We start from the raw sequence: 27,047 nt of genomic DNA, 5'->3' as shown, positions 1-27,047 counted from the left end.
TTCTGTTGTACTTCTTTTCTCATAAAGTTTAGTTACCACATTGATGCTTAATCCATTTACTGGGCTTCTAACATTTACTTCCTACTTGTTTAAGCTAGTTCTTTCTTTTTTTTTTTTCGGGGTATATTTATAATTTACTAGTGGTGGTATGCTGGAAGAACAACGGTCTGATTTTTATTTATTTTTATTTTTTTATTTTTATTTATTTTTTTCATTATGTTATTAGTTTTTGATGTAGTGGCTCTGATTTTTAAATCCTAGATTTGGTTTTTGTGTCGCTGAGACCTTAGTCAAATTATTTAACGTTTCTGAGCCTCAGTTTCTTCATTATTTAACATGAAAATAGTTATCTTGCAAGTTGTTTTGAGAACTGAGTGAAATAGGCTATATCAAAGAGACTAGTACTATACAGAGCAAATAGTTAAGGTCAGTAATGCTGATTTCCTTTTTTAAAAAAAAATCTTCTTGCCTACCAAGTTGCTAGCCAAATTGTTAAATTGATGATCATGTTTTCTCTTTTCTTATATAGTTATGGATGCTTTTTGGTTTTTGAGTATATATATTTTGAAGTTCGGTCATCTTTGAACCAAGCTGAAACTGTTTCTAAGTGATCGTGGCTATGTAGTCAATTTTGAACACGTGAGCTGTTACCATGTGTTCTTCAGTAAAGCCTTAATGTTGTACTGAGGACAAAAGGAAGGAGAAATTCAAAGAGAATTACATGACCCAGTCTCAGCTCTTTAGAAACTTGCAGTCTAAAATGTCCTCTAAACTGTCTTTTCTCCATTTATCAAAGAGAATATCATATAGAACAAAATCAAAAACCTTGCCCAAGGCAACATGGAAGGTCTTTCTTTTGTACCATTAATTTTCAATTATGTCACTATTTCATAGAAAGATTAAATTATTTGCCAAGATTTGTTGAAATTACCTTTGCCTCTCTGTAGGTACCATCACTAACACAGGACTCCCTGATATGAATGGCCCCTTTCCTGGAGACCCACTTACTTAAGCTTTGTGAGCATGATTGCTATTTAAAAACTCTGATTACTGCCTGATATGCATTTCTTTTTTTCTCCCTAGGTCAGTAAAATTGTGTCAAATGTTCCCCAGTTGGAGTTTCTAAACCTGAGTTCCAACCCTCTGAATTTGTCGGTTTTAGAAAGAACGTGTGCTGGGTCCTTCTCTGGGGTTCGCAAACTTGTCCTCAACAACAGCAAAGCTTCTTGGGAGACAGTCCACACGATACTGCAGGAGTTACCAGAGTAAGCCTGGAGGCATGATGGAGAGGGGGCAGTGCCGCCATCTTTGTTAGTACATAGAATCACTGCTGATCTCCCATCTCAGAGACACTAGAACAGCAGAGTGGATGGAGAATGAGGTCAGAAGAACAAAGTAATTAGAACCAGGATGTGAGGGTCATTTAGTAGCGTTTTCATTGCAAGACTTGTTCAGTGTTGAGTAGCACCAAGACATAGGATCTGTCATCCTTTGGCAAGAAAATATCCCTGAGAAGCACTTATCATTTCAATATCAACCCACCCTTTCTCCATTTTAATCTTCTGATTACCTGATTTCAGAATTTTGCCTCAGTGCTTTTCTTTGGGAGGAAAAAAAAATCATAGTATCTATAAAATATATTAACACTCAGATGATTAAGTGCCTCACTGACCTGATGGGAAAATGGAGCTCTTTTCAATAATTTAAACAAGAAATTATGTCTTTGTTTGTCAGTTTAGAAATACTTTCTTAGATTTGTTTGTATCTAGTTTAGAGTATGCATGTAAATGTTCAAAGGAAGTAGTTTAAAGAAATATATGAAACTATAGTTTCTTTGTCTAACTACAGAAATGATCAAGGCCTTTTGAATCTGCTCTCTCCCCATTTATTCCATCCAAGTTTCTCAGTATCCCTCTAATGAGATTGGTTTCCTCACCGCATGCAGCATCTAGCATGCCATAGCATGAGCTTTTAAGTCCCAGTTCCACTTACTGCCATATGACCTCTGATAAGGTAATTAGCCTCACTCAGTAAGCTTTGTTTCCTTGTCTATAAAATGGACATAACTGTATCTACCTTGCAGAAAAAGCAGGACAGTCTATGAAGCACTTGGAGCAGGGCCTGCCTCAGGGTAGGAATTCAGTAAATGATAGTTATTATTTCTGTTTCTAAACATTTTGTTCATGCTGTTCATGGGATTTTCCTCTATGTCCTTGCAACTTATGCAAGTCTACCCTTCCCTCCAGGCCATGTATTCTTTCCTGAGTATTCTAACTGCAATTTCAGTGCCCCTCCTGTATGAACTGCTATTGTACTTGGAGTTAGTAAAGCTTTATTTAGCACTTGGTTATTTAAGCACAAAATTAATTTAGTCCTGGGTTATATCATTCTCTGCTGTTTTATGTGTTTTAGGTTTTGTCTTCCCAGCTGTATTTAAGCTTTAGGAAGACGTCTTTATATTTTCTCCACAATCCCTACCAGAGTCTCCCACATAGTAGGCACTTCCTTACTGAACAAATGAAAGTAGCTGCAAAGTAGAAACTTAACTGCTTTAAACAATGAAATATTTCCTTTTTTCTCTGCAGTTTGGAGGAGCTCTTCCTGTGCCTTAATGACTATGAAACAGTGTCTTGTCCTTCTATTTGCTGTCATTCTCTTAAGCTACTACATATAACAGACAATAACCTCCAAGACTGGACTGAAATCCGAAAGTTAGGAGTTATGTTTCCTTCACTGGATACTCTCGTCCTGGCTAACAATCATTTAAATGCTATTGAGGAGCCTGATGATTCACTGGCCAGGTTGTTCCCTAATCTGCGATCCATCAGCCTCCACAAGTCAGGTGAGTACAGGCTTGTTCTCGTTCTACGTGCAAATCGATCTGAACTTATGCATGAAATAAATGAAAGCCTATTTCTTGTAGTCGTGGCTCTGCCTTCTTACAGGATGCATTTTCACGAGTGACATGCAGATACCTATTGATTAGCTAAATTTAAGGCGTTCGTTTTCATAAATGCAGAGCATCCTATTAGCTATTTATATTTTATCTATTGAAGAGGTCCTGCTATGAAAGGAGTGAGATGAAATTGATGAATTGGACAGTAAAAGGCAGAGTAAGAGGAGTACAAAGAATTACAAACTAGACTATTTTGTCTGGATTTAGGTTAAGGAATTTCACCCTACTATGCCTTGTAAATGCTCACTTTTCTTTTCTAGTATTTATGTATGATCGATTACCAGTTTACTGCCATCTGGTTCTGTGTCTCACGGGAATGCGTATTTTTAGCCTATTTTTTTAAATTAATAAACTCCATTTTTTTAGAACAGTTTTAAATTCACAGCAGACCTGATCAGGAAATACAGCATTCCCACATCCTCCCTGCTCTCACACACGCACAGCCGTCCCACTGTCAGTGTGTCAGCACCAAAGTGATACATCTCTTATAATCGAACCTACGTTGTCACATCACCCAAAGTCCACGGTTTACACGGGGGTTCACTCTTGGTGGTGTACATTCTGTGGGTTTGGACAAATGAATAATGACATGTCTCCACCTTTATAGTATCATTCATAGTAGTTTCACTGCCTAACAACCTTCTGTGTTCTGCCTGTTCATCTCCCCATACCCCCCAATTGCTGGCAACCACTGATCTTTTTCCTGGCTCCATAGTTTCGCCTTTTCCAAAATGTCAGATAGCTGGAATCATACAGCATGTAGCCTTTTCAGATTAGCTTCTTTCACTTAAGAATATGCATTTAAGTTTCCTCCATATCTTTTCATGGCTTGATAGCTCATTTCTTTTTAGCACTGAGTAATGTCCCATTGTCTGGATGCACCACAGTTTGTTGTTTATCCACTCACAAACTGAAGGACATCTCGGTTGCTTCAAAGTTTTGGCATTTATTGAAAAAGCTGCTGTAAACCTCCGTGTGCAGGGTTTTGTGTGGACATAAGTTTTCAGTTCACTTGGGTAAATGCCAAGGAGTGCAATTGCTAGATCATATGGTAAGAATATGTTTAGTCTTATAAGATACTGCCAGCTGTCTTCCAAAGTGGCTGCACCATTTTGCATTCCCACCAGCAATAAATGAGAGTTTCTGTTGCTCCATGCCTTCATCGGCATTTGGTGCTGCGAGTGTTCTGGATTTTGACCATTCTGATAGGTGTGTAGTGGAACCTTGTTTAATTTGCCTTCTCTAATGACATATGACACTGAGCATCTTTTCATATGCTTACGTCCCATCTGTGTATCTTCTTTGGTGAGGTGTCGGTTCAGGTCTTTTGCTCATTTTTTTATTTGGGTTGTTTATTTTCTTATTGTTGAGTTTTAAGAGTTCTTTGCATATTTTGGATAACGATCCTTTATCAGATATGTCTTTAGCAAATATATGCTTCCAGTCTGTGGCTTTTCTTCTCATTCTCTTGACATTGTCTTTCAGCCTATTTCTTAAAATAACTTCGTAACTAAAAATAACTCTAATCTACAATTGAAAAAACATAGACAGTTTAATTTGCCATAGAAGTCATAAGAGTAGGAATTAGGTTTTAAAAACCATTATCTTGCATAAGGAAGCTGTTGATTGCACAACTCAACACCCCTTGAGCTAACTCTGTTCTTCCTCCTAGATGGAAATACCATTCTGAGGGGAAGAGAACAGTTGTGACTTGGGATAGTTACGCACCAGAGCCCTTGTATATTGCCCCTCTGCTTTTGCCCTTGCTGCAGGTGGATAGAAATAGGAAGGGACTGCATTCTCCGAAATAGATTTAACATATTATAAAATTGACCAGCTTCATTATTACAGGCATACTTTTCCTGGCAGGGCCAAGTATCGACTTGGATGATATATTTGCTCACAGCCATAAGAAGAGTTGTTTTTTTTTTTAGCATGAAACAGTTTTAATTTGTTGCATGTTCTTCTTACCCAATGGTTCAGGTTCTCTGTTTTTGTTTTGTTTATTTGTTTTACTTTTAAAATCTGTTTTCCCTGTCCCCAAAATGAGGACAGTTTGTAAGAAAGATAATATTTAGTTTCTGGTTCTACTGACCTTGCCCCATTTTAGAATTTGTTAGGTAAAAATTTCAGTCTGATGGTATCAACTCTGATCAGTAGTTCCGTTCCGTGAGTCTATATTTGATGAAAGAGTTGACCACATCACCTTTTTTATGTAATGACGGCATACGTCTTGCTTATTGGAACCACCAGAGACCCTCTTTACAAATCCTTTTGGGGGGAGAATCAGTACATTAGTGGGATGTTGGAGAATAAAGTTCTATCTCCTTGACCACTGGGACCACTGGGATCACACATTTATGGTGTTTAACTGTATTCTGTTCTTTCCTTGGATGAAGACAATTGTCAGGATCTCTAACTAGGTTATAAGGATTTTAACATCTCAGAAATTAATGGAAGTAATTTTTTTTTTATGTTCATCTTCTTATTGGTTTGCTTTTCTGGATTTACTTAAACAATATATTTCTCAAATTAGGTTTGCAGTCCTGGGAAGACATTGACAAACTAAATTCATTTCCCAAACTTGAAGAAGTGAGATTGTTAGGAATTCCTCTTCTGCAGCCATATACCACTGAGGAGCGGAGGAAATTGGTAATAGCCAGGTCTGTTGTCCTGATTACTCTCCTTTCTTCTCTCGGCCTTGTTTCATTAGAAGGGTAATGCACTACTGGGGGGAGTGCACTGTAAGTTTATCTGTCTCTTGAGCAGACAGTGCTTGAAGGAGCTGCTTCTGTAGCTTCAAATCCTAGAAGAAAAGGAACACAATATGGTAAAAAAGATGTAAAAGGTAATTGGCTTGCCAGGACCACTGAAACATTCCCTCACAAATCTATTCTATTTTTATACTTTTTAATATTTACAATATTCGAAGTCCTATTTTGGATTATGAAGAAAAACTAGGTGTAATAGAGAATGAGTTCTATTTTAGTTGTCTTTATTTTCTCTGTTAACATAGTGGTCATTTAAAGTGTAAATACCTAAAAATTGGGCTGTTTCATTAGTGTGAAACTTAAGAGGGCAGCATCTGTGTTTTCTTCTTGAATATACATCGACTCAAACATGACCACCACATCGTTATGTTCTTTCTCTGACTCCCCAGCCTTTTGTGTCACTGACTCTGCCTCCCAAGACCATTGAAATGAGTGTTGATTTAGGTCTGAGCCTTCAGCAACGCTAAGATTCTGGCTAAGATATAAAGGGCCATGGAGCTTTCATTCATTTTCTTTGTGTACTATGCATAGTAGTTTTGAAAGGGGCTTTACAGTTCCCTAAAGAAGAGTGGTTCTTCAAGCAGGGTGTTGATCTTCCTGCCCAGCTAACACCTGGCAGATCCTTACTGCTTTCCGGTTGTGGACATATACATTAATATCTCACTGAAGAAATACATTTCAGCATACTTTTCTTCTAAAAAGAATAAGGCTTGTTGTAGACCTTATGCTTTATTGTCTTTACAGAATTCTTTTGTAAAGATAATAAATTAATTGCTGAACAATAGAACCCATTTGTCCTGACTACACGTAGACCTGCACTGTCCACTATGGTGCTGTTAGCCCTGTGTGACTTTTGAGCACTTGAGTTATGGTTATTCCGAACTGAAAGGTGCTTTAAGTGTAAAATATACACTGGACTTCGAATACTTTATATGAAAAAAGAATGTAAAATATCTTATTAGTTATTTTTTAGTATTGATTGCAGGTTGAAATGATTGAATCCTTGATCTATTGGATTAAATAAAATATATTAATAAAACTATTTCACCTGTTTTATTTTTGTTTTTTTAAATATGGCTATTAGAGAATTTAAAATTATATATGTGGCTTACATTATATATTTAAGTTGGACAGTGCTGGCTAGAATCTTATTTTGAAAGGTAAGATATAATTGTAAAAGGTCAGTGTCCCATCTAAAAATGAAACTAGATATTTTTGGTCCTTTTATTCTATACCACTTTAGTTCGTGTAAGTAGTTGTACATGAGCAGAGTTACATCAAACGTGTCCTCTCAAGAGAGTAAGATGGGGCCTCAAACCAATGATTTTATTTCTAAAGCTAAATATTCTCACTGTCTTAAAATGCCTTTATTTTGGTTTTTACTTACAGATTGCCATCAGTTTCCAAACTTAATGGCAGTGTTGTTACCGATGGTGAGCGAGAAGATTCTGAGAGATTTTTTATCCGTTACTATGTGGATGTTCCACAGGAAGAAGTGCCATTCAGGTAAAAACCCCTCATCGGTTTAACAACATTTTAGCAAGTATTGAGGCAATTTAAGAACTATTGTTTTAGAGCAAATCTAATAATTTGTTACTGGACCCTCTTAGAGGACTTTGGTGATAGGTTAAAAAAAAAAAAAAAGGAAGAAACACAAAGCAAACCCATTTTATCTCATTTTCCACAGTGTATTTCTTCTAGCCTTGCACTTGTATTAAGAATGTTTGGGTAAGTATTCGACTACTTCCCCTCCATACTCCATATCATTGATTCCTGTTTGAGCCTCTTCTCCAGGGACACATCTCCACCTACCCCCAAAGCTGGTGTCTTCTTTCACATTGAGCTGCTTTCAGGATATACTAAGTTCTGCAGTTTGGAAGATTTGGCAAATAGGCATGAGGTTTAGAGAATATGAGGAGAGGACTAGAAAACAGACTCTTTGGGGGAAACACTAAAGGAATTAGGATGGTTGCATATGAAGAGAAATGCTGAGGGCTGAATTTGTAATTGCCCTCAGTATATGAAGAGGTAATATACATGGTTTGAGGAGGAACTGCCTTTTTTTATATTCATTTATTTTTTTATCTGAGTAGCGTTGGCACACAATGTCACATTCGTTTCATGTGTACAACATGGTGATTCCACGGGTTTCTGTGTTGTGCTCTGCTGACCACAAGTACGGCTACCATCTGTCCCCACACACACCATCACAGTACCGTTCACTGTCCTCCCTGTGCGGTACCTTTTATCCGTGCCATCGCTGGAAGCCTGTATCTCCCACTCCCCTTCCCCCATTTTGCCCACCTCCCAGCCCCCTTCTCCCTGGCAACTGCCAGTTCTCTGCATTTGTAGGTCTGATTCTGCTTTTTGCTTGTTTGTTTTGGTTTTTAAATTCCACATATAAGTGAAATCTTACGGCATTCGTCTTTATCTTATTTATTTCACTGAGTATAATATCCTCTGGGTCCATCCATGTTGTCGCAAATGGCAAGATCTCATCCCCTTTTTTTTTGGCTGAATAATATCCCATTGTGTGTGTACGTGTGTGTGTTTGTGTGTGTGTCTGTGTGCCACGTCGTCTTTATCCGTTCATCTGTTGGTGGACACTTGAGTTGCTTCCATATCTTGGCTATTGTAAATGCTGCAGTAAACATAGGGGTGCATATATCTTTTCAAATGAATATTTGTGTATTCTTTGGGTAAATACCCAAAAGTGGAATAGCTGGATTATATGGTAGTTCTATTCTTCATTTTTTGAGGAACCTCCGCACTGTTTTCCACAGTGACTGCACCAGCTTGCATTCCCACCAGCAGTGTGTGACGGTTGGGAAGGAGCTACATTTAATGCTCCATAAATGTAAAGGAAAGTCGCAGGTATGATATAGGTAAATACACAAGAAAAAAAATACCCCCAAAACTGGTTTCTAGGTTTTGGTAACTAGAACCACTTACCAAAAATGTTATATGCTTTCCTTAATCACTTTAACAAATAATATGAAATCACATTAGACAAATAGGATGCAAATTAGGAGTGTGCGTGAGTCAAATCGGTTGGTCCTTCTGGTTACAAATTTCTGCAATTCTAATTCATTCTTACTAAACATATCTAATTTTCCCCAGACTTTTCCATTATTTACAAGCTTTGAGGGGGTTAACCCTCTGTAAGGCTTAATCAGTACTATATAAAAAGATTTTGTGATTTTGTTAGTAGTATTTTAAAGCCTAAACTCATATGTGGAACATAAGCAATAGCACAGAAGGCCATAGGGGAAGGGAGGGAAATCTGAAGGGGGAGAAATCAGAGAGGGAGATGAACCAGGAAAGACTCTGGACCCCAGGAAACAAACGGAGGGTTTCAGAGGGGAGAGGGGTGGGAGGATGGGGTAACATGGTGATGGGTACTAAGGAGGGCACGTGTGTGATGAGCACTGGGTATTACACGCAACTAATGAATCACTGAACACCACATCAGAAACTAATGATGTACTGTACAGTGGCCAACTGAACATAATAAAAATAAATAAATAATAAATTTTGTTCATAAGCAAAAATAAATAAATAAAAAATAAAGCCTAAACATTTAAAAAATTAAGTAAGAATTTTGAAGATTGTTTTTTAAAGTTAGCTAAGAACAACCAAGTAGGGAGAAATAAATATTACTATGCCTTTAATACAACCTAGAAATACCAGGTTAAGCAGCATGAATTTTGTTTTGTTTTGTTTTGGTAAAAAATAGTCTAATATCTATAGTTTCATTTGATTCCGTCTAACTTATTAGTGGGAGAAGTAAATATTTGGGCTTTGAGCGTATAGTTTATTTAATTTCGTCTGCTACAGGGAGTAGTATATATATACAGGCAGTATGTTGTTTTCTGTCCTGTTAGCATAATTATCCTAAAGTGCATATAGGTCTCTGCACTAGTCTGTATTCTTAAATGCAGGTCACAGAAATCATCTTCAATCATAGGAGGAATTTATTAGAAGGATGTTGAGAAACTACAAGAATTGTTAGGCAAGCTGAGTAACCAGACGTAGACAGGAACCGGGGGGGCAAGGACAGCCAAGGTTTCACCGGTCTCTGCTGGCGCTGTCCTCCCCAGACACCACAAGGCCAGACTTTCACCCCTGGACGCTTGTAGCTCTATAGACCACGGGCTGTGCTGAACATAATCTCTCACTGACCTTTGCCTCATTCCCCAAGGGTCAGAAATCTGTGTCTGACCAACTGATTGGCTATGTTTAGGGTATGTGCTCACATACTGTCTTCAGAGAGATAAGGAGAGGGATTATCTGTCACTCTGGCTTCTGCAGTGAGAGGTAGAATCTTCCCCTGTCTTGGAACATTTCCCCAAATATGAACAATTAAGCAAAAAGAGCATCTCTTATAGTCTGCCATTTTGACTATCCAACATCTATGCATATACCTTTTCCCCATAGTTGTAGATATAAAAAAATTATCCTCACCTGTCCTAATGCAGTCCTTTTACAAATGAAAACACACTTCTTTCTCCATGAAGTGAGATAACCTATTTATTCTAATCCTAAAGACCGTGACCAATTAGCTACTGTAAAAGATTCAAGCTATTTTAATTACCACTCTGGCCTTGCTGCCTGTTTTGTAATGATGCCCACTTTACCACTCACTAGTGGTTAAATGTCACTGCTTAGTCTCTTCCATTCTTCTTGAAATTGAAGTGGGCAAACTGATTTCAGTATCTTCCTGGCCTATAAAATATTTTTCAAAGATGTGAGTGTTCTACTCAGTAATGTATTTTTCAAGGCCTTGGAAAAGGAAGTGTCTTCTGGGTCCTTTTAGGGTTCATGGATGGAGAATGGGTGAGAGGTCATGGGTGACAATAATTTCCATGATTCCTGTGTCCTGAAATGTTTTATTTTCTCCTTCTACATTATCCCCCAAATTCATGGCATCTCAGCTTCCTTTAGCATAGACCACCAAGAGTCCAATTTCTAATCATCCAACTAGATGAAAATTTAGAACCACTCTCAGCCACTGAAGCTAGCTTTTTGAACTCGGAATCTCTGGTAATGTACCTATATCAACAACATCAGCGAGATCTAAAATTGCTTCTCCTTTCTTGGTCAGCATGCTCAGAATCTATTCCTTTACTAATTTCCTATATTTTTGTCCATATAACCCAATTCTTATAATTCTTTTGATGTGTTTGTAGTCAACCCCACAGAGCATGCTGTGATCTGATGGTAGGAGAGCGCAGTGTATATGTGGAAGGATGAGGCAGGTGGGAATTCATTTACTCTTGCAAGCTAATTCCCTTAGTCAGGGGGGATTTTACTGCCTTCTCAAGCAAGAGAGGAACAGTCTCATTCAAACTGCTCACAAGGGGGCCTACGTGAGGATTAGGGATTCGGGATGTTCCCATCCCTCAGCGTCTTCCTGTCTGTAAACCTCCACTCCAATTCATTCTCCCCCACCCCGACCCTGCTCTCTTTCCAGCCAGTGCTTCAACTTTCACATAATAGTCCCAGTATGGATACAAATTTAACTGATCTGTAATTCAGCAATCCGGAGCATCAAACTGTGCATTGTTTTTATAGCTACCTCAGCTTTATTGTTGTAAGAGAGAAAAGAGCCTTTTCTTAAAAGTACCTGGGTTTCAGTCTGTGCTTTGAGCCTAGTTCATAGGTATTCAACCTTAATATTCTCTTGATTTAGGCTGCCTTGTGCGTTTAGAATAGCAGATGCTCTACCTCATAGTCTTGCCTTCTTCCTGCCCTTCACATTGGCTTATTCATGGCAACACTCTCTCAATCACCTGGAGCTTTCCACGGGACCACAAGTGGTCAACAGTTTTTTCACCGCTCCTTGTTAAGGCCTTTGCAGAATCCCTTCCATGAACACCAGTATGACACTCACTGGGCCCTACTAGGCCAGAAACCAATTTCAAATTGCCCATAATTACCTGAGGGGCTCTTGTTGATGATCTCCCTGCTGCTGATTTCTTAGTTCATACAACAAAAACCAACTCTGGCCAACTTAAGTAAGGTAAGAAGTGAGTAAAAGAATAATGAATACTGTGTGGCTCACAGAATTGACAAGAAGATTAGAGAATTAGGCTTGGGCAGGATTGATGGAAAGCCGGGCACAGCCAAGATTTCTGTATCTCACTCTACAGACAGTATGCTTCTGACACTGCTCACCAGCCAGTCATCACACACTGCTAGACTTCATTGCCCCCTGCCCCACCCTGCGACATTTATAGTCATGCCTTCGAATTCTTGATTCTTCTATATCTGCTCTGAATAAGCCTGTTAGACCTCGTGTCTTTGTATTTGCAGTTGTGGTTAGGTAGGTTTGTTACCTTTCTGTGTTCTGGCTTTCAGGGAAAGAAGAAAGAGAACATTTACTTCTCTTTAGCTTCTCTAGTGGAAAGTAGTTCCTACTTCTCGTCTATCTTGGGTTCCCCTCAATTCAGAAGGGCATTCAGATGCTGGATAGCCAAAGTTGACATATATCCACGGTAATACCTGTTCCCTAGTAGTTTTTTGTCTGTTTTGTTTTGTTTGTTTTAAATTTATTTTTATTTTAAGATGGATTGATTGATTGATTGAGAGAGAGAGAGAGTGCGCACATATGCAAGCAAGGAGAGGGCAGAGGGCAAGGGAGAGAGAGAATCTCAAGCAGAAACTGCACCCCACCCCAGCCCTGAGTGCAGAGCCTGTTGGGGGGGGCGGGGCTCGATCTCACAACCCTGAGATCATGACCGGAGACAAAATCAAGAGTTGGACGCTTAACCAACTGAGTCACCAAGGCACCCCTTGTTTTGTTTTCTTTTGTTTTCCTAGTAAGTCCTCTGGTAGAATGATCAATGTACTCAGCAAATATTTTTTGAGCCATTGTGATATGCCAGGAACTGTTAGGCACTTAAAAAAGAGCTATAATAGCATTCATGCTGATCTCAAGATAGAATGGTGAATGAACATAGAGGATTTTGTATTAAAATGCATTTATTATGAATTAAGAATACTGATCTATAAACAGGGTGTTTACTACACCTATTATCTTTTTAATTGTCTTCCAAATTATATGCATAATCTCTCCCTAACATACCAATGAACAGTGATTAGCCAAGTGTGTAGTTAGTAAAAGGTGAAAATTTGACTCTGGATAATTCGGTGTTTCATACAGAACCACATTTGAGCTTTGGTTTCCAGGTAGGATGGAGGGAGGTATCCATCTGTTTTGGAGGAAACATTCCTTTTCATTTGACCATGGGTTTTTTTTAAGTCAGTACTTAACTTGATTTTCCTGTAAATTCTAACTTCTACAACATCCTTTTCCAGTTGTTAGGTTCCCTGAGCTTTTCCTTCTCCTTCTATTTTCCTGTCTTGTGTCATTAAACATGTAATACCTCTACTCAACTTAGACATAAGAAAAATTAAGCAATATGTCTTTTGAGGGCATGAATAAAAAGCCATTATGATCAGTTGAATGTCCTTTATGGTAGCACAGTTATTTTGTGAGTCAGTTGGATTACTCACACACATCTGTTTCCATGTGATTAGTTGTTTTAGCAACAGGAGACTTTAAAGATGATCTAGAAATTTACATATTCAGTTTTTCTACCTCAGAATAAAATACAGGCTCCAGTTACCTGAATCATTTCAATTTTTTATGATGAACAGAATAAAATGTTTAGAGGGCAAAAGGGAGATGTACTTAATTAAGAGTTTTATAATTTCTTATATGTGCTCGATCATCCTTTTTTATTGTTTTCTACTGATATGTGGAGCTGGAAGTTTAGCTTCTCTACTATAGACGTTTATGGTAATAATGGACTAACACGAAAATCTGAGCAATCTCTTATGTGTTTCATGTTTATTTACTTTGTGAAATAACAGAAGGTGAAAGATCTCTGTTCCCGATTCTTGGCCTTTAAACATCATAGTGTTTGCTTTTCCAATCAATGGACTCTTTCTTCTAAAGCCTTCATCTGTGCCTTGTCTTTTCATGGCTTGTGTAGGAGTGGTGTGCTATTTCAAAATAAGTTCAGTGTGTGCTGCAGGGGGTTGGAAAGATGTCCTCATTGGGCCGGTCCTATTTCAATTATTGGGCCCTTATAGTTTACCAGAGGAACTTCTAGGAAATAACTCTGGATTCTAGCTGGGTTTCAAAGGACACTTTAATTTATTTACTGAATACTTACTACGAACCAAGAGGCACTGGGCCAGAAGCTGGAGACAAAAAGACAAAAAAGTAGTGTCTACTCCCAAGAAGCTTGCCACCTGGGCTACTCTTGAGACATATTTCCTTTGCTGGATCCTCTTCATGTTCCCAACTTCTAAAAATAAAGTTACTGCAGGATTTGGTCTTCAGACCTCTTCTCTTCTGTCCTCGTCCCTTAGATACTTTTATCCAGTCGTGTGGCTCTGCATGCTTTCTGTATTCTAATACCTGCCAGACTTACACCTCCAGCTCTTATCTGCCCCTAAATTCCAGCCTAGTATTTCCACATGCCTACTTGACATCTCCACCTGGATGTTTAAACCTAATGTGTTCAAAACCAAACTTTTGATCGCCTCCCTTACCTTTCCCCGACCCCTCCTCTACTGTCACATCTCCTCTGCAAGCTTTCCATCGCTCCATTTTTCCAATTGCTTGGGAAAAAAACCTCAGAGTCATCCCTGATTTCTTTCTCCCATACCCCACATCTAGTCTTTTGGGTTTTTTTTTTTCTTTCTTTCAGTAGTACTTGCAAAAACACAGAGAGAATCTGACTGTTCTTACACCATTCACTTTAGTTCAAGCCTTCACCATGTCTCCCTCCTGTTGGGTCTCCCCGAATCTGCCATTGCCCCCTATAGTTTATTCTCCACATAGGAGTCAGTTTATAAGAACTCAAGTTTATTTAAAAAACAAAAAAACCTTCCATGCTGTTCCCGAAACACATCAAGCACGCTCCCACCTCAGGCCTCTGCACTGTTGTCCCTCTTCGGAATGCACCAGGTTAGCTCTGTGGCTCTCTCCCTTGGGGATACCTCCCTACCAGCCGATCTCAAATAGCACAGCTCTGTCCCCTACGATTCTCTCTGTCTTTTTTTTTAAGATTTTATTTATTTATTTGACAGAGACACAGCGAGCAAGGGAACACAAGCAGGGGGAGTGAGAGAGGGAGAAGCAGGCTTCCTGCTGAGCAGGGAGCACAATGCTGGGCTCGATCCCACTACTCTGGGATCATGACCTGAGCCGAAGGCAGATGCTTAACCGACTGAGCCATCCAGGCGAGCCCCACCCCGCCTCCACGATTCTCTTAACCCACTTGTATTTTTCTTATTTAGCAATACCTAACTGGCATTTCTTATATACTCTTGGCCTCCCCACGCTGTACTATAAGCTCTGTAAGAGCAGGGACTTCTGTTTTGAATGTTGCTTATACCCTCAATGCCTAGAGTGGTGCCTGACAAAATAGCAGCTGTTCAATAAAATGACTGAATCTTCACGTTATGCTCACGGAACACGAAGCAGGGTTACTTAGCTCTCCTGGAAGAGGTGGTACTTCCTAGAGAATGATTGAGTCAACCTGATGAAAGTGAGGGAAGAATATTCCAGACAGAACGGACTACATGGGAAGTAAAGACACTGTGGTAGGAAATAACTCCTATGTGCAGTGAAGTGCGGCAGTTTGATAGGACTCCATGAAAAGTAGTAAGCGGGAAAGAAGTAGTGGCAGATAGCGCTGGGTAGGAAGGTGGGAGCCAGGGCAGGCCCTTAGAGACCTTGCTATGCCCTGCTGGAGACAAGGACTTTTTCTCGAATGCAGTGGGAAATCATTGAAAGGTTTCAAGTGGGGAAATTCCTAGGGCCGATTTTGGTTTATATTTAGAGGGAGAGGCAGAGAGAGCCCTCGTTAATAACTGATACTTTGGTAAAGGAAGTGTGCGTTGGAGGCTGCTTATGTCCTTTGACAGAGGTACACATGTTAGGACTGAATTTCGCTATAGAATTTGAAATAGTCCTTTAAAAACACGCTGTGAAGTTCTACTTGTTTTCTGATATTTATGGCCCTGATATCTCTAGGGGTAGAAGAGTATCATTTTTAGAGAGAAAGAAACCTCTGCGTTTATGAATCTGTACGAATCTATCATTACGTTCCATTTATCAAATGTCTGTCCACATTGCCTATGTTTATCAGTTTCCTTTATGTTGTATTTGCTTTATCTTTTAATTTCCTCTGAGAGAGTGAATTTAAATTGCTTATTTAATACTGAACTAATACCATTCTTCTTCTGTTGAGTTTTAAAGAGAGACAAAAAGAAAAACCATGTAACTTTTCTCTTAGAAATCAACATACCATGTATCTTTTGGGATTGAACTGTTTCTTTGTTTTGTTTTTAAGTTTTTATTTTAATCACCTGGTGCTCATCACTAGGCATATACTCCTTAATCCCCATCACCTATTTCACCCACCCCGCCACGCACCTCCCCTCTGGTAACCATCAGATTGTTCTCTATAATTAAGAGTCTGTTTTGGGACCCCTGGGTGGCTCAGTTGGTTACACGTCTCCCTTTGGCTCAGGTCATGATCCCAGGGTCCTGAGATCAAGCCCTGTATCTGGCTCCCTGCTCGGCGTGAGTTTGCTTCTGCCCCTCCCCCTGCTCATGCTGGAGCTCTCTCTGTCTCTCTCTCTGTGTCTCTCTCTCTCAAGTAAATAAATAAAATATTTTTTAAAAAGAAGAGTCTGTTTCTTGGTTTGTCTCTCTTTTTTCCCTTTGTTCCTTTGTTTTGTTTCTTAACTTCCACATATGAGTGAAATCATGTATTTGTCTTTCTCTGACTGACTTATTTCACTTAGCATTATACTCTCTAGCTCCATCCGTGTTATTGCAAATGGAAAGATTTCATTCTTTTTTTATGGATGAATAATATTCTGATATATATAAATATGTCACCTCTTCTTTATCCATTCATCTGTCGATGGACACTTGGGCTGCTTTCATATCTTGACTATTGTAAATAATGCTGCTATAAACATAGGGGTGCATGTATCCCTTTGAATTAGTATTTTTGTATTCTTTGGGTAGTACCTAGTCATATGATTGCTGGATCTTAGGGTAGTTCTATTTTTAACTTTTTGAGGAACATCCATACATTTTCCAGGGTAGCTGCCCCAGTTTACTTTCCCACCAATAGTGCATGAGTGTTCCTTTTTCTCCACATCCTCGCCAACACCTGTTGTTTCTTGTGTTTTTTATTTTAGCCATTCTGACAGGTGTGAGGTGATATCTCATGGTAGTTTTGATTTGCATTTCCCTGATGATGAGTGATGATGAGCATCATTTCATGTGTCTGTTGGCCATCTGGATGTCTTCTTTGGAGAAGTGTCTGCTGCCCATTTTTAATTGGATTATTTGCTTTTTGGGTGTTGCATTTTATAAGTTCTTTATATATTTTGGGTACTAACTTTTTATCGGATATGTCATTTGCAAGTCTTCTCCGGGTTGCCTTTTAGTTTTGTTGATTGTTTCCTTCGCTGTGCAGAAGCTTTTTTATTTTGATGTAGTTCCAATAGTTTATTTTAGCTTTTGTTTCCCTTGCCTCAGGGGACCAATCTATGGCCGATGTCAGAGACATTACTGCCTGTGCTCTCTTCTAGGAGTTTTGTGGTTTCATATCTCACATTTACATCTTTAATCTATTTTGAATTTATTTCTGTGTGTGGTACAAGAAAGTGGTCCAGTTTCATTCTTTTGCATGTAGCTGTCCAGTTTTCCCAACACCATTTGTGGAAGATGTTTCTTTTTGGTTTTTTGTTTTGTTATATTTTGTTTTAAAGATTTTATTTATTTATTTGAGTGAGAGCACAAGCAGGAGGAGCAGCAGGCAGAGGGAGAGGGTGAAGCAGTCTCCTCCCTAAGCAGAGAGCCCAACTTGGGGCTCGATCCCAGGACCCCAGGATCATGACCTGAGCCGAAGGCAGATGCTTAACCAACTGAACCACCCAGGCGCCCTTGTTTCTTTTTGTTTTTGATGGTAGTGGGAAGCAAGTAAATTCACTAATTTGGGGTGTCTCTCTTTTTTTCAGACTTTAAAATTTTGTTTTTCATAAAGACTTAGAATGAGGCATAGCTCTAGTGAACAATTATGTGCTGGGAGGAAACACTGTTGTCAGAGACAGAGTGGCAAAGCCAGAAATAGGCTTTCTTAAAGGGCTTTGCTTTACTTTTATTCTCCTTCGGTACCTCACTTTCTCTTTGTCCCAAGGAGTCCCTAAACTATACCCTGGGAAATCCTTATTTATGATGTCAAGGATTATATTAGACATTCCTCAAATGCTTATTGGATTGTAATTAGTGGTAGGCTTTTTAAAATATGGAGAGTATGTTTTTTCCTCCTTCAGACTAATGGCGTTTCTAAATACTGCTGATTGTATCTTCACATTATTGTGAGAGCAGGGCAGAGGCTTGTATCCAGACACCACCTCAATGAAGGCTTACTTTGTCTTGGATGCTGGAGAAATCCTAGTGTACTGTGTCTGTTACCTCATATTCCTTCCAGACAGAGGACCTGCTGTTGTGAAGGAACATTCCTACATTGGGCATGAGTCTCCTGGGGTTCTCCATATTGCCAGGCTCCATCATCCTCTGACAAGGGCCATGACACAGCACTCCTCACATTCAGCTTCCAGTCTCCTGAGAAACAAAAGGGGCTTTCTCCCTTGCGCACCGTGGAGAGCATCTGAAATGTTAGCTTTCCCTGTCGCTTACAACCTTTGTCATTCCAATTACCTTGGACTTTATTTTGACTTCTTGCCACTTTCCCAGCCCAGCAGAAGAGAGGCTCCCTTCCTAATCTTGATTGGAGTTATATATGAGAATTTGCATATACCTGCAAAGGAGAGAAAGAATAAGAACCATCCCTCCCACCTCATGGTCTTGGGGGAGATTATCTTTGGTGTCAACTTTGGTTTTGGCCGGGGCAGGGGCCAGTCTTATCTTTTTTGTTTTTGTTTGCTTTTTAGGATTAAAAAAATACCGAGAATAATAAAAATAAATACTCATGTTCACATTATTCAGAACTGGTGATTACTAATATTTTACTACTTCAAGTTTATTTTTTAATTAAAAGAAATAGTATTACAGATAAAATTAGAGTCATTTTTTGCCCCTGTTCTCAATCCTATTTATGCCAAGAAGTAACCCCTGGCAAGAATTTGATGTGTATACTTGGTGTCTACTTACTATATTTTATATATCCATTGAATTATAAAGTGGGATTTTATAATTCTTTGTCAGTATGCATTACAATTTCTTCTCTCAGTCTGTAGCTGATTCCCAGTCTGATGTTTTTACTTTGTGTTTTGTTGAAAAGAAGTTTCAAAATTTTAACATTAAATGTATCAATCCTTTATGGTTTATTCTTATTCCATCTTATTTAACAAAATCTTTTCCTTTCCAAAGATCACTTAAGATAATCTCCTGGATTTTTTTCTAAATGTGTTTTCACATTTGTGTCTTTGATCTGCCTAGAATCTGTCTTTGTGTATGGTGTCAAATAGAGATGTAAACAGATTTTTCCCCCCATATGGGGTTTTTTTTAAAATTTTATTTTATTATGTTATGTGAGTCACCATACAATACATCATTAGTTTTTGATGTAGTGATCCACGATTCATTATTTTCATATAACACCCAGTGTTCCATGCAGTACATGCCCTCCTTAATACCCATCACCGGGCTAGCCCATCCCCCCACCCCCCTCCCCTCTAAAACCCTCAGTTTGTTTCTCAGAGTCCATAATGTCTCATGGTTCATCTCTCCCTCCGATCCCCCCCCTTCATTTTTTGCTTCCTTCTCCTAATGTCCTCCATGCTACTCCTTATGTTCCACAAATAAGTGAAACTGTATGATAATTGACTTTCTCTGCTTGACTTATTTCACTTAGCATAATCTCCGCCAGTCCCATCCATGTTGATGTAAAAGTTGGGTATTCATCCTTTCTGATGGCTGAGTAATATTCCATTGTATATATGGACCACATCTTCTTTATCCATTCATCTGTTGAAGGGCATCTCGGCTCTTTCCACAGTTTGGCTATTGCGGACATTGCTGCTATGAACATTGGGGTGCATATGGCCTTTCTTTTCACTACATCTGTGTCTTTGGGGTAAATACCCAGTAGTGCAATTGCTGGGTCATAGGGTAGCTCTATTTTTAATTTTTTGAGGCACCTCCACACTGTTTCCAAAGTGGCTATACCAACTTGCGTTCTCACCAACAGTGTAAGAGGGTTCCCCTTTCTCCACAACCTCTCCAACATTTGTTGTTTCTTGCCTTGTCAATTTTTGCCATTCTAACTGGTGTAAGTATCTCAGTGTGGTTTTGATTTGAATTTCCCTGATGGAAATGATGATGAACATTTTTTCATGTGTCTGTTAGCTATTTGTATGTCTTCTTTGGAGAAATGTCTGTTCATGTCTTCTGCCCATTTTTTTTACTTGATTATTTGTTTTTTGGGTGTTGAGTTTGAGAAGTTCTTTATAGATCTTGGATACCAGCCCTTTATCTGTAGTGTCATTTGCAAATATCTTCTCCCATTCTGTGGGTTGCCTCTTTGTTTTGTTGACTGTTTCCTTTGCTGTGCAGAAGCTTTTTATCTTGATGAAGTCCCAAAAGTTCATTTTTGCTTTTGTTTCACTAGCCTTTGGAGATGCATCTTGAAAGAAGTTGCCGTGGCCGATGTCAAAGAGGTTACTGCCTATATTCTCCTCTAGGATTTTGATGGATTCCTGTCTCATATTGAGGTCTTTCATCCATTTTGAGTTTATCTTTGTGTATGGTGTTAGAGAATGGTCGAGTTTCATTCTTCTGCATGTGGCTGTCCAATTTTCCCAGCACCATTTATTGAAGAGACTGTCTTTTTTCCATTGCATGTTTTTTCCTGCTTTGTCGAAGATTATTTGACCATAGAGTTGAGGGCCCATATCTGGGTTCTCTATTCTGTTCCATTGGTCTATATGTCTGTTTTTTGTGCCAGTACCATGCTGTCTTGGTGATCACTGCTTTGTAATATAGCTTGAAATCAGGCAACGTGATGCCCCCAGCTTTGTTTTTCTTTTTCAACATCTCCTTGGCGATTCGGGGCCTTTTCTGACTCCATACAAATTTTAGGATTGTTTGTTCCAGCACTTTGAAAAATGTCATTGGAATTTTGATCGGGATGGCATTGAAGGTATAGATTGCTCTGGGTAGCATAGACATTTTAACAATGTTTATTCTTCTGATCCATGAGCATGGAATGTTTTTCCATCTTTTTGTGTCTTCTTCAATTTCTTTCATGAGTGTTCTGTAGTTCCTAGAGTATAGATCCTTTACCTCTTTGGTTAGGTTTATTCCAAGGTATCTTGTGGGTTTTAGTGCTATTGTAAATGGAATCATTTCTCTAATTTCTCTTTCTACAGTTGCATTGTTAGTGTATAAGAAAGCAACTGATTTCTGTGCATTGATTTTGTATCTTGCCACATTATTGAATTGCTGTATGAGTTCTAGTAATTTGGGGGTGGAGTCTTTTGGATTTTCCACATAAAGTATCATGTCGTCTGGGAAAAGAGAGAGTTTGACTTCTTCTTTGCCAATTTGAATACCTTTTATATCTTTTTGTTGTCTGATTGCTGTTACTAGGACTTCTAGGACTATGTTGAACAATAGCGGTGAGAGTGGGCATCCTTGACGTGTTCCTGATCTTAAGGGAAAGGCTCTCAGCTTTTCCCCATTGAGGATGATATTTGCTGTGGGTTTTTCGTAGATGTATTTTATGAACTTGAGGAATGTTCCCTCTATCCCTATACTCTGAAGAGTTTTAATCAGGAAAGGATGCTGTATTTTGTCAAATGCTTTATCTGCATCAACTGAGAGGACCATATGGTTCTTCTCTCTTCTCTTATTAATGTGTTCTGTCACGTTGATTGATTTGCGAATGTTGAACCACCCTTGCATCCCGGGGATAAATCCCACTTGGTCGTGGTGGATGATCCTTTTAATGTATTGTTGGATCCTATTAGCTAGGATTTTGTTGAGGATTTTGGAATCCATATTCATCATGGATATCGGTCTGAAATTCTCCTTTTTGACGGGGTCTGTGCCTGGTTTGGGGATTAAGGTAATGCTGGCCTCATAGAATGAGTCTGGAAGCTTTCCTTCTGTTTCTATTTTTTGAAACAGCTTCAGGAGAATAGGTATTATTTCTTCTTTGAATGTTTGGTAGAATTCCCCAGGGAATCCATCAGGCCCTGAACTCTTGTTTTTTGGGAGGTTTTTGATCACTGCTTCAATCTCGTTACTGATTATTGGCCTATTCAGGTTGTCAGTTTCTTCCTGTTTCAGTCTTGGGAGTTTATAGGTTTCCAGGAAGACATCCATTTCATCCAGGTTGCTCAGTTTATTGGCATATAGTTGTTGATAATAATTTCTAATAATTGTTTCTATTTCCTTGGTGTTAGTCGTGATCTCTCCCCTTTCATTCATAATTTTATTAATTTGGGTCCTTTCTCTTTTCTTTTGGATAAGTCTGGCCAGTGGTTTATCGATCTTATTAATTCTTTCAAAAAACCAGCTTCTAGTTTCGTTGATCTGATCTACTGTGTTTCTGGTTTCTAATTCATTGATCTCTGCTCTAACCTTAATTATTTCTCCTCTAATGCGTGGCTTAGGCATCGTTTGTTGCTTTTTCTCTAGTTCTTTAAGGTGTAGACTTAGTTGGTGAATTTGGGGTTTTTCTATTTTTTTGAGTGAGGCTTGGATGGCTGTGTATTTCCCCCTTAGGACCACCTTTGCAGTATCCCATAGGTTTTGGACCGACGTGTTTTCGTTCTCATGGGTTTCCATGAATTGTTTAAGTTCTTCTTTGATTTCCTGGTTGACCCAAACATCCTTGAGCAGAGTGGTCTTTAGCTTCCAAGTGTTTGAATTTCTTCCAAATTTTTTCTTGTGATTGAGTTCCAGTTTTAAAGCATTATGGTCTGAGAATATGCAGGGAATAATCTCAGTCTTTTGGTATCGGTTGAGACCTGATTTGTGACCCATATGTGGTCTATTCTGGAGAAAGTTCCATATGTGCTTGAGAAGAATGAGTATTCTGTTGTTTTAGGGTGGAATGTTCTGTATATATCTATGAGGTCCATCTGGTCCAGTGTGTCATTCAAAGCTCTTGTTTCTTTGTTGATTTTCTGCTTAGATGATCTGTCTGTTGCTGAGAGTGGAGTATTGAGGTCTCCTACAATTAACGTATTGTTATCAATATGACTCTTTATTTTGGTTAACAGTTGGCTTATGTAGATGACTGCTCCCATGTTGGGGGCGTAGATATTTACAATTGTTAGATCTTCTTGTTGGATAGACCCTTTAAGAATGATATAGTGTCCTTCTGTGTCTCTAAGTACAGTCTTTAGCTTAAAATCTAATTTGTCTGATACAAGAATTGCTTCCCCAGCTTTCTTTTGAGGTCCATTGGCATGGAAGATGGAGCTCTATCCCTTCACTTTCAGTCTGGATGTATCTTTAGGTTCAAAATGAGTCTCTTGTAGACAGCATATGGATGGGTCCTGTCTTTTTATCCAGTCTGTAACCCTGTGCCATTTTATGGGAGCATTTAGGCTGTTCATGTTGAGAGTGATTATTGAAAGATATGAATTAATTGTCATCATATTGCCTGTGAAGACCTTGTTTTTATAGATTGTCCCTGTGTATTTCTTTTCTATATCACTCTTGGGGGTCTTTCTCCTTTTATAGAACCGCCCTTAATACTTCTTGCAGGGCCGGCTTAGTGGTCACATATTCTTTCAGTTTCTGCTGGTCTTGGAAGCTCTGCATCTCTCCATCCATTCTAAATGACAGTCTTGCCGGACAAAGTATTCTTGGCTGCATGTTCTTCTCGTTTAGTACCCTGAATATGTCTTGCCAGGCCTTTCTGGCTTGCCAGGTCTCTGTGGATAGGTCTGACGTTATTCTGATGTTCCTCCCTCTGTACGTAAGGAATCTCTTCCCCCAACTGCCCTTAAGATGGTTTCCTTGGTTCTAAGATTTGCGAGTTTTACTATTACATGCCGAGGTGTTGGCCTGTTTTCCTTGATCTTAGGAGGGGTCCTCTCTGCCTCTAGGACTGGAATGTTTGTTTCATTCCCCAGATTAGGGAAATTTTCAGCTACGATTTGCTCAAATATATCTTCTAGTCCTCTCTCTCTCTCCACCCCCTCAGGGATTCCAATAATTCTGACAGTGGAACGTTTCATGGTGTCACTTATTTCTCTGATTCTATTTTCATGGATTTTGAGTTGTTTTTCCCTGGCTTCCTCTTTTCCCTTTTTGTCTGTTAATTGGTCTTCTAGGTCACTAATTCGTTCTTCTGCCTCACTTAACCTAGCTGTTAGATTATCTAGATTAGATTGGATCTCATTGATAGCATTTTTAAGTTCTGCCAATTCAGCTTTCATTTCTGCCCTTAGAGACTCTATGTTGCCATTAATTGATTTCTCCATTCTAGCTATTGTCTTCACAATTGCTAGCCTGAATTCCATCTCTGACATCTTGGTTATATCTGAATCCATTTTTAAATCTGTGGCATAAGTCATAGTCTCTGAGTCTTTCCTATTTTGGGGGTTCCTCCTCCTAGTCATTCTGTTGAGAGGTGGTTGAGAGAATGTATAGAGTCCAAATTATTGACCAGAACCCAAGCAAGATGCACCTGTTTTCTAGGGACCTTAGGGTTGCTGGCCTCTTGTTTTCCCAGCCTGTCTTCTGGGAGGGGGGCCTGCCGTGCTGTTACTCAGGCAACCCTGTTTGGGCAGAGTTGCCCTGCCCCCTGTGGTGGGGGATGGGCTTAGTGAAACCGGTTTTGGGGGGCTTTTGTTCTCTGGCGGCTTTTGTTCTCTGGCGGCGTTCCCTGGCAGCTTTGCATCTCTTCCGAGAGTCAGTGCAGAAGAGACCGTTTCCAACCCTCCGCCTCAGAGCAGAGAGATTGCAGTCTGTTCTTCAGTGAGCTCTCCAGGCCACACTATCTCCATTTCTGTGTGTGCTGCTATAAACTGCAGCATCCTGGGTTGTGTGCCCCTCAGCAGCGCTCCCAGTCCTCGCCTCCAGGTCAGGGCTCGTCTCTGCCCTTTGTGCTTCTAAAACCGCTAGCCACCCCCAGTTTGCACACGTGGCCCCGCCAGTCTGGGTTTCCATGAGGGGGCTGCCCTAAAGCCCTTTCCCCGTCGCTACCAGTCTGCGAGTCTGTGCCCAGTCCCCAGCGCGGGAGGCTATCACTCTCCGGCGGTATAGGATCTGGGCAGCTGGGCTCCCTCCCCCTTCCGTTTATCCTCCGATATCTGCCCACAGAATCACAGCTCCCCGCTTCATACGTGGAAACCAACCGCCTGCGATATTCTGTTTGTAGAAATCCAGATCTGTCTTCTTACATCTCAGGCTGATTTTGTGGGTGTTCAGAGTGGTCTGGTAGATATCCAGCTCAATTCTGGGGACTGGTTGAAATAGGCTCCCCTACTCCTCCACCATCTTTTCCTCACTCCCCCATATGGTTAATTGGTATTCACCACTGATCTTTAATACCACCTCTGTCATATGTCTTGTTTTTTATATGCGTTTGTGTTTCTGCCTCCACCCTGTTCTGTTCCATTGGTGTATGTGTCCATTCCTATACCATTACAAAATTGCAAAATTACATTGCTAAATTGTAGTGAGTATAAATTCTCAGTAAGTTTCCACACCTAATTGTTTTTCAAGTTACCTTAGAGATTGTAGCCCCTCTTCCCTATGAATTTTAGGAGAACCACAAAAATCCTGCTGTAATTTGGATTCTGATTGCATTGAATTCACTGACTAATTTGGGAGAATTGACAGCTTGATGCTATTTTGTCTTCTTATCTGTGAACATAGGATATCTTCCCATTTAATTCAAAGCATCTTTTATGTCCTTCAGCAGTGTTTCTAATTGTCTCTCAAAGGCCTTGCACATATTTGTTAAATTTTGTTTCTAGGCATCTTATGCATTTTGTTGCTATTTTAAATGAAATCATTTTTTCTGTCACTGCTTTCTAATTGCTTCATGTTGGTGTATAAGAATGCTATGTATTTTTGCATGTTGATCACGTATCCATCAGTCTTGCCTGTGTAAAAAGTAATCTTTACTTTCTTTTGGGTTTCTATGTAGACAGTCCTCCAGTATAATATTACAAATGAACAGTGAAAGAGGTCATCTTTATCTTGTTTCTCACTTTAAAGGGACTACATCAAAGTTTCAGTTTGAAGTATTTTGATATGAAATGTGACTTTTGCTGTTGTTTTTTCAGTCTTTCATTTCAGGTTAAAGTAGTTACTACCTCTGTTTTTCTAAGAGTTTCTTTTAATATGAATGAGTATTGATTTCTTATAGAATGTTCTTTCTGTATTGAGATGAACATGTTGTTTTGATAGGTGAATCTGAATTTGAGGGATACACTTTTCAGATAATGAACCATCTTTGCATTCCTTTCAACACTGCAGAATTTAATTTGATGATGCTATTTGGTATGTTTCCATCTATTTTCATATTTAGATGAAACAAACCATATTTCATATTGGTTTGTAATTTTCTACTGTTCCTTTCTGGTTTTGTTATTGAAGGTTAATTAGCTCTATAAAATGAAATGGATTGGTAATTTTATATTTTTCTATTAAAGTAACTGTTCCATTTAGTTTTAAAATTTTACAGTCATTCATAAAATTCTTATGATTTGGGAGTAGCTGTTTAAGTTTTTCAATTATTTTATCCTATTTAATTCTCATTTGGACTAGATGATACTTCCACGTGGAACCCAATTAAAACTTTTTGAAATGGTGTAGACCATAAACCAAGTCTTATTCCCACTTTTATCCTTAGCAGCTATTCAGATATTTGGTCCCCGGGCAACTACTAACACCATTTTCTTGTTATAGTCACCATTGCTATTCAGTGCATAATTTTTGTACACAGTCACAAAACAATATACATCTTGCTTTTTTCACTTAACAGATGTTCAGTAACATTCTACAATGCCCTCATTATATATTTGCCCTCATATCTCTATTTCTTTCTATGTATCTCCTCTCTCTCTTTTTGATTAGTCCTGCTAAATGATTATATTTTTAGAACTATCCTTTGTTTAACACCAGGGCTATTGAGGTATAATTGACATAGAGTAAGTTTTACCAATTTTAAGTGTACATTTCTGAGTTTTGACAAAACTACAATTATGTAACTATTAACACAATCAGAATATACAGCAATTCTATCACCCAAAAAACTCTCCCTGACTCCATCATCTGGCAACCA

The 27,047-nt window shown here is 39.0% G+C and overlaps 1 protein-coding gene across 3 annotated transcripts in view; it reads left to right on the top strand.

Annotated features, from left to right (window-relative positions):
- Nucleotides 1-27,047, top strand: part of TBCEL (tubulin folding cofactor E like) — an 88,571-nt gene that overhangs the window by 40,630 nt on the left and 20,894 nt on the right. For all 3 annotated transcript variants that reach the window (XM_078058849.1, XM_036113883.2, XM_078058850.1), the window contains 4 exons: nt 1,084-1,265; nt 2,586-2,842; nt 5,493-5,619; nt 7,117-7,233. In XM_078058849.1, the coding sequence (XP_077914975.1) occupies nt 1,084-1,265; nt 2,586-2,842; nt 5,493-5,619; nt 7,117-7,233 (683 nt within the window). The remainder of the gene's footprint in view (nt 1-1,083; nt 1,266-2,585; nt 2,843-5,492; nt 5,620-7,116; nt 7,234-27,047) is intronic.

The sequence above is a fragment of the Halichoerus grypus genome, chromosome 11 (genome assembly GCF_964656455.1).
Source record: "Halichoerus grypus chromosome 11, mHalGry1.hap1.1, whole genome shotgun sequence".
Lineage (NCBI taxonomy): Eukaryota > Metazoa > Chordata > Mammalia > Carnivora > Phocidae > Halichoerus > Halichoerus grypus.
The sequence above is the reverse complement of the archived record's forward strand: the minus strand, read 5'-3'. Positions and strand labels throughout refer to the sequence as shown.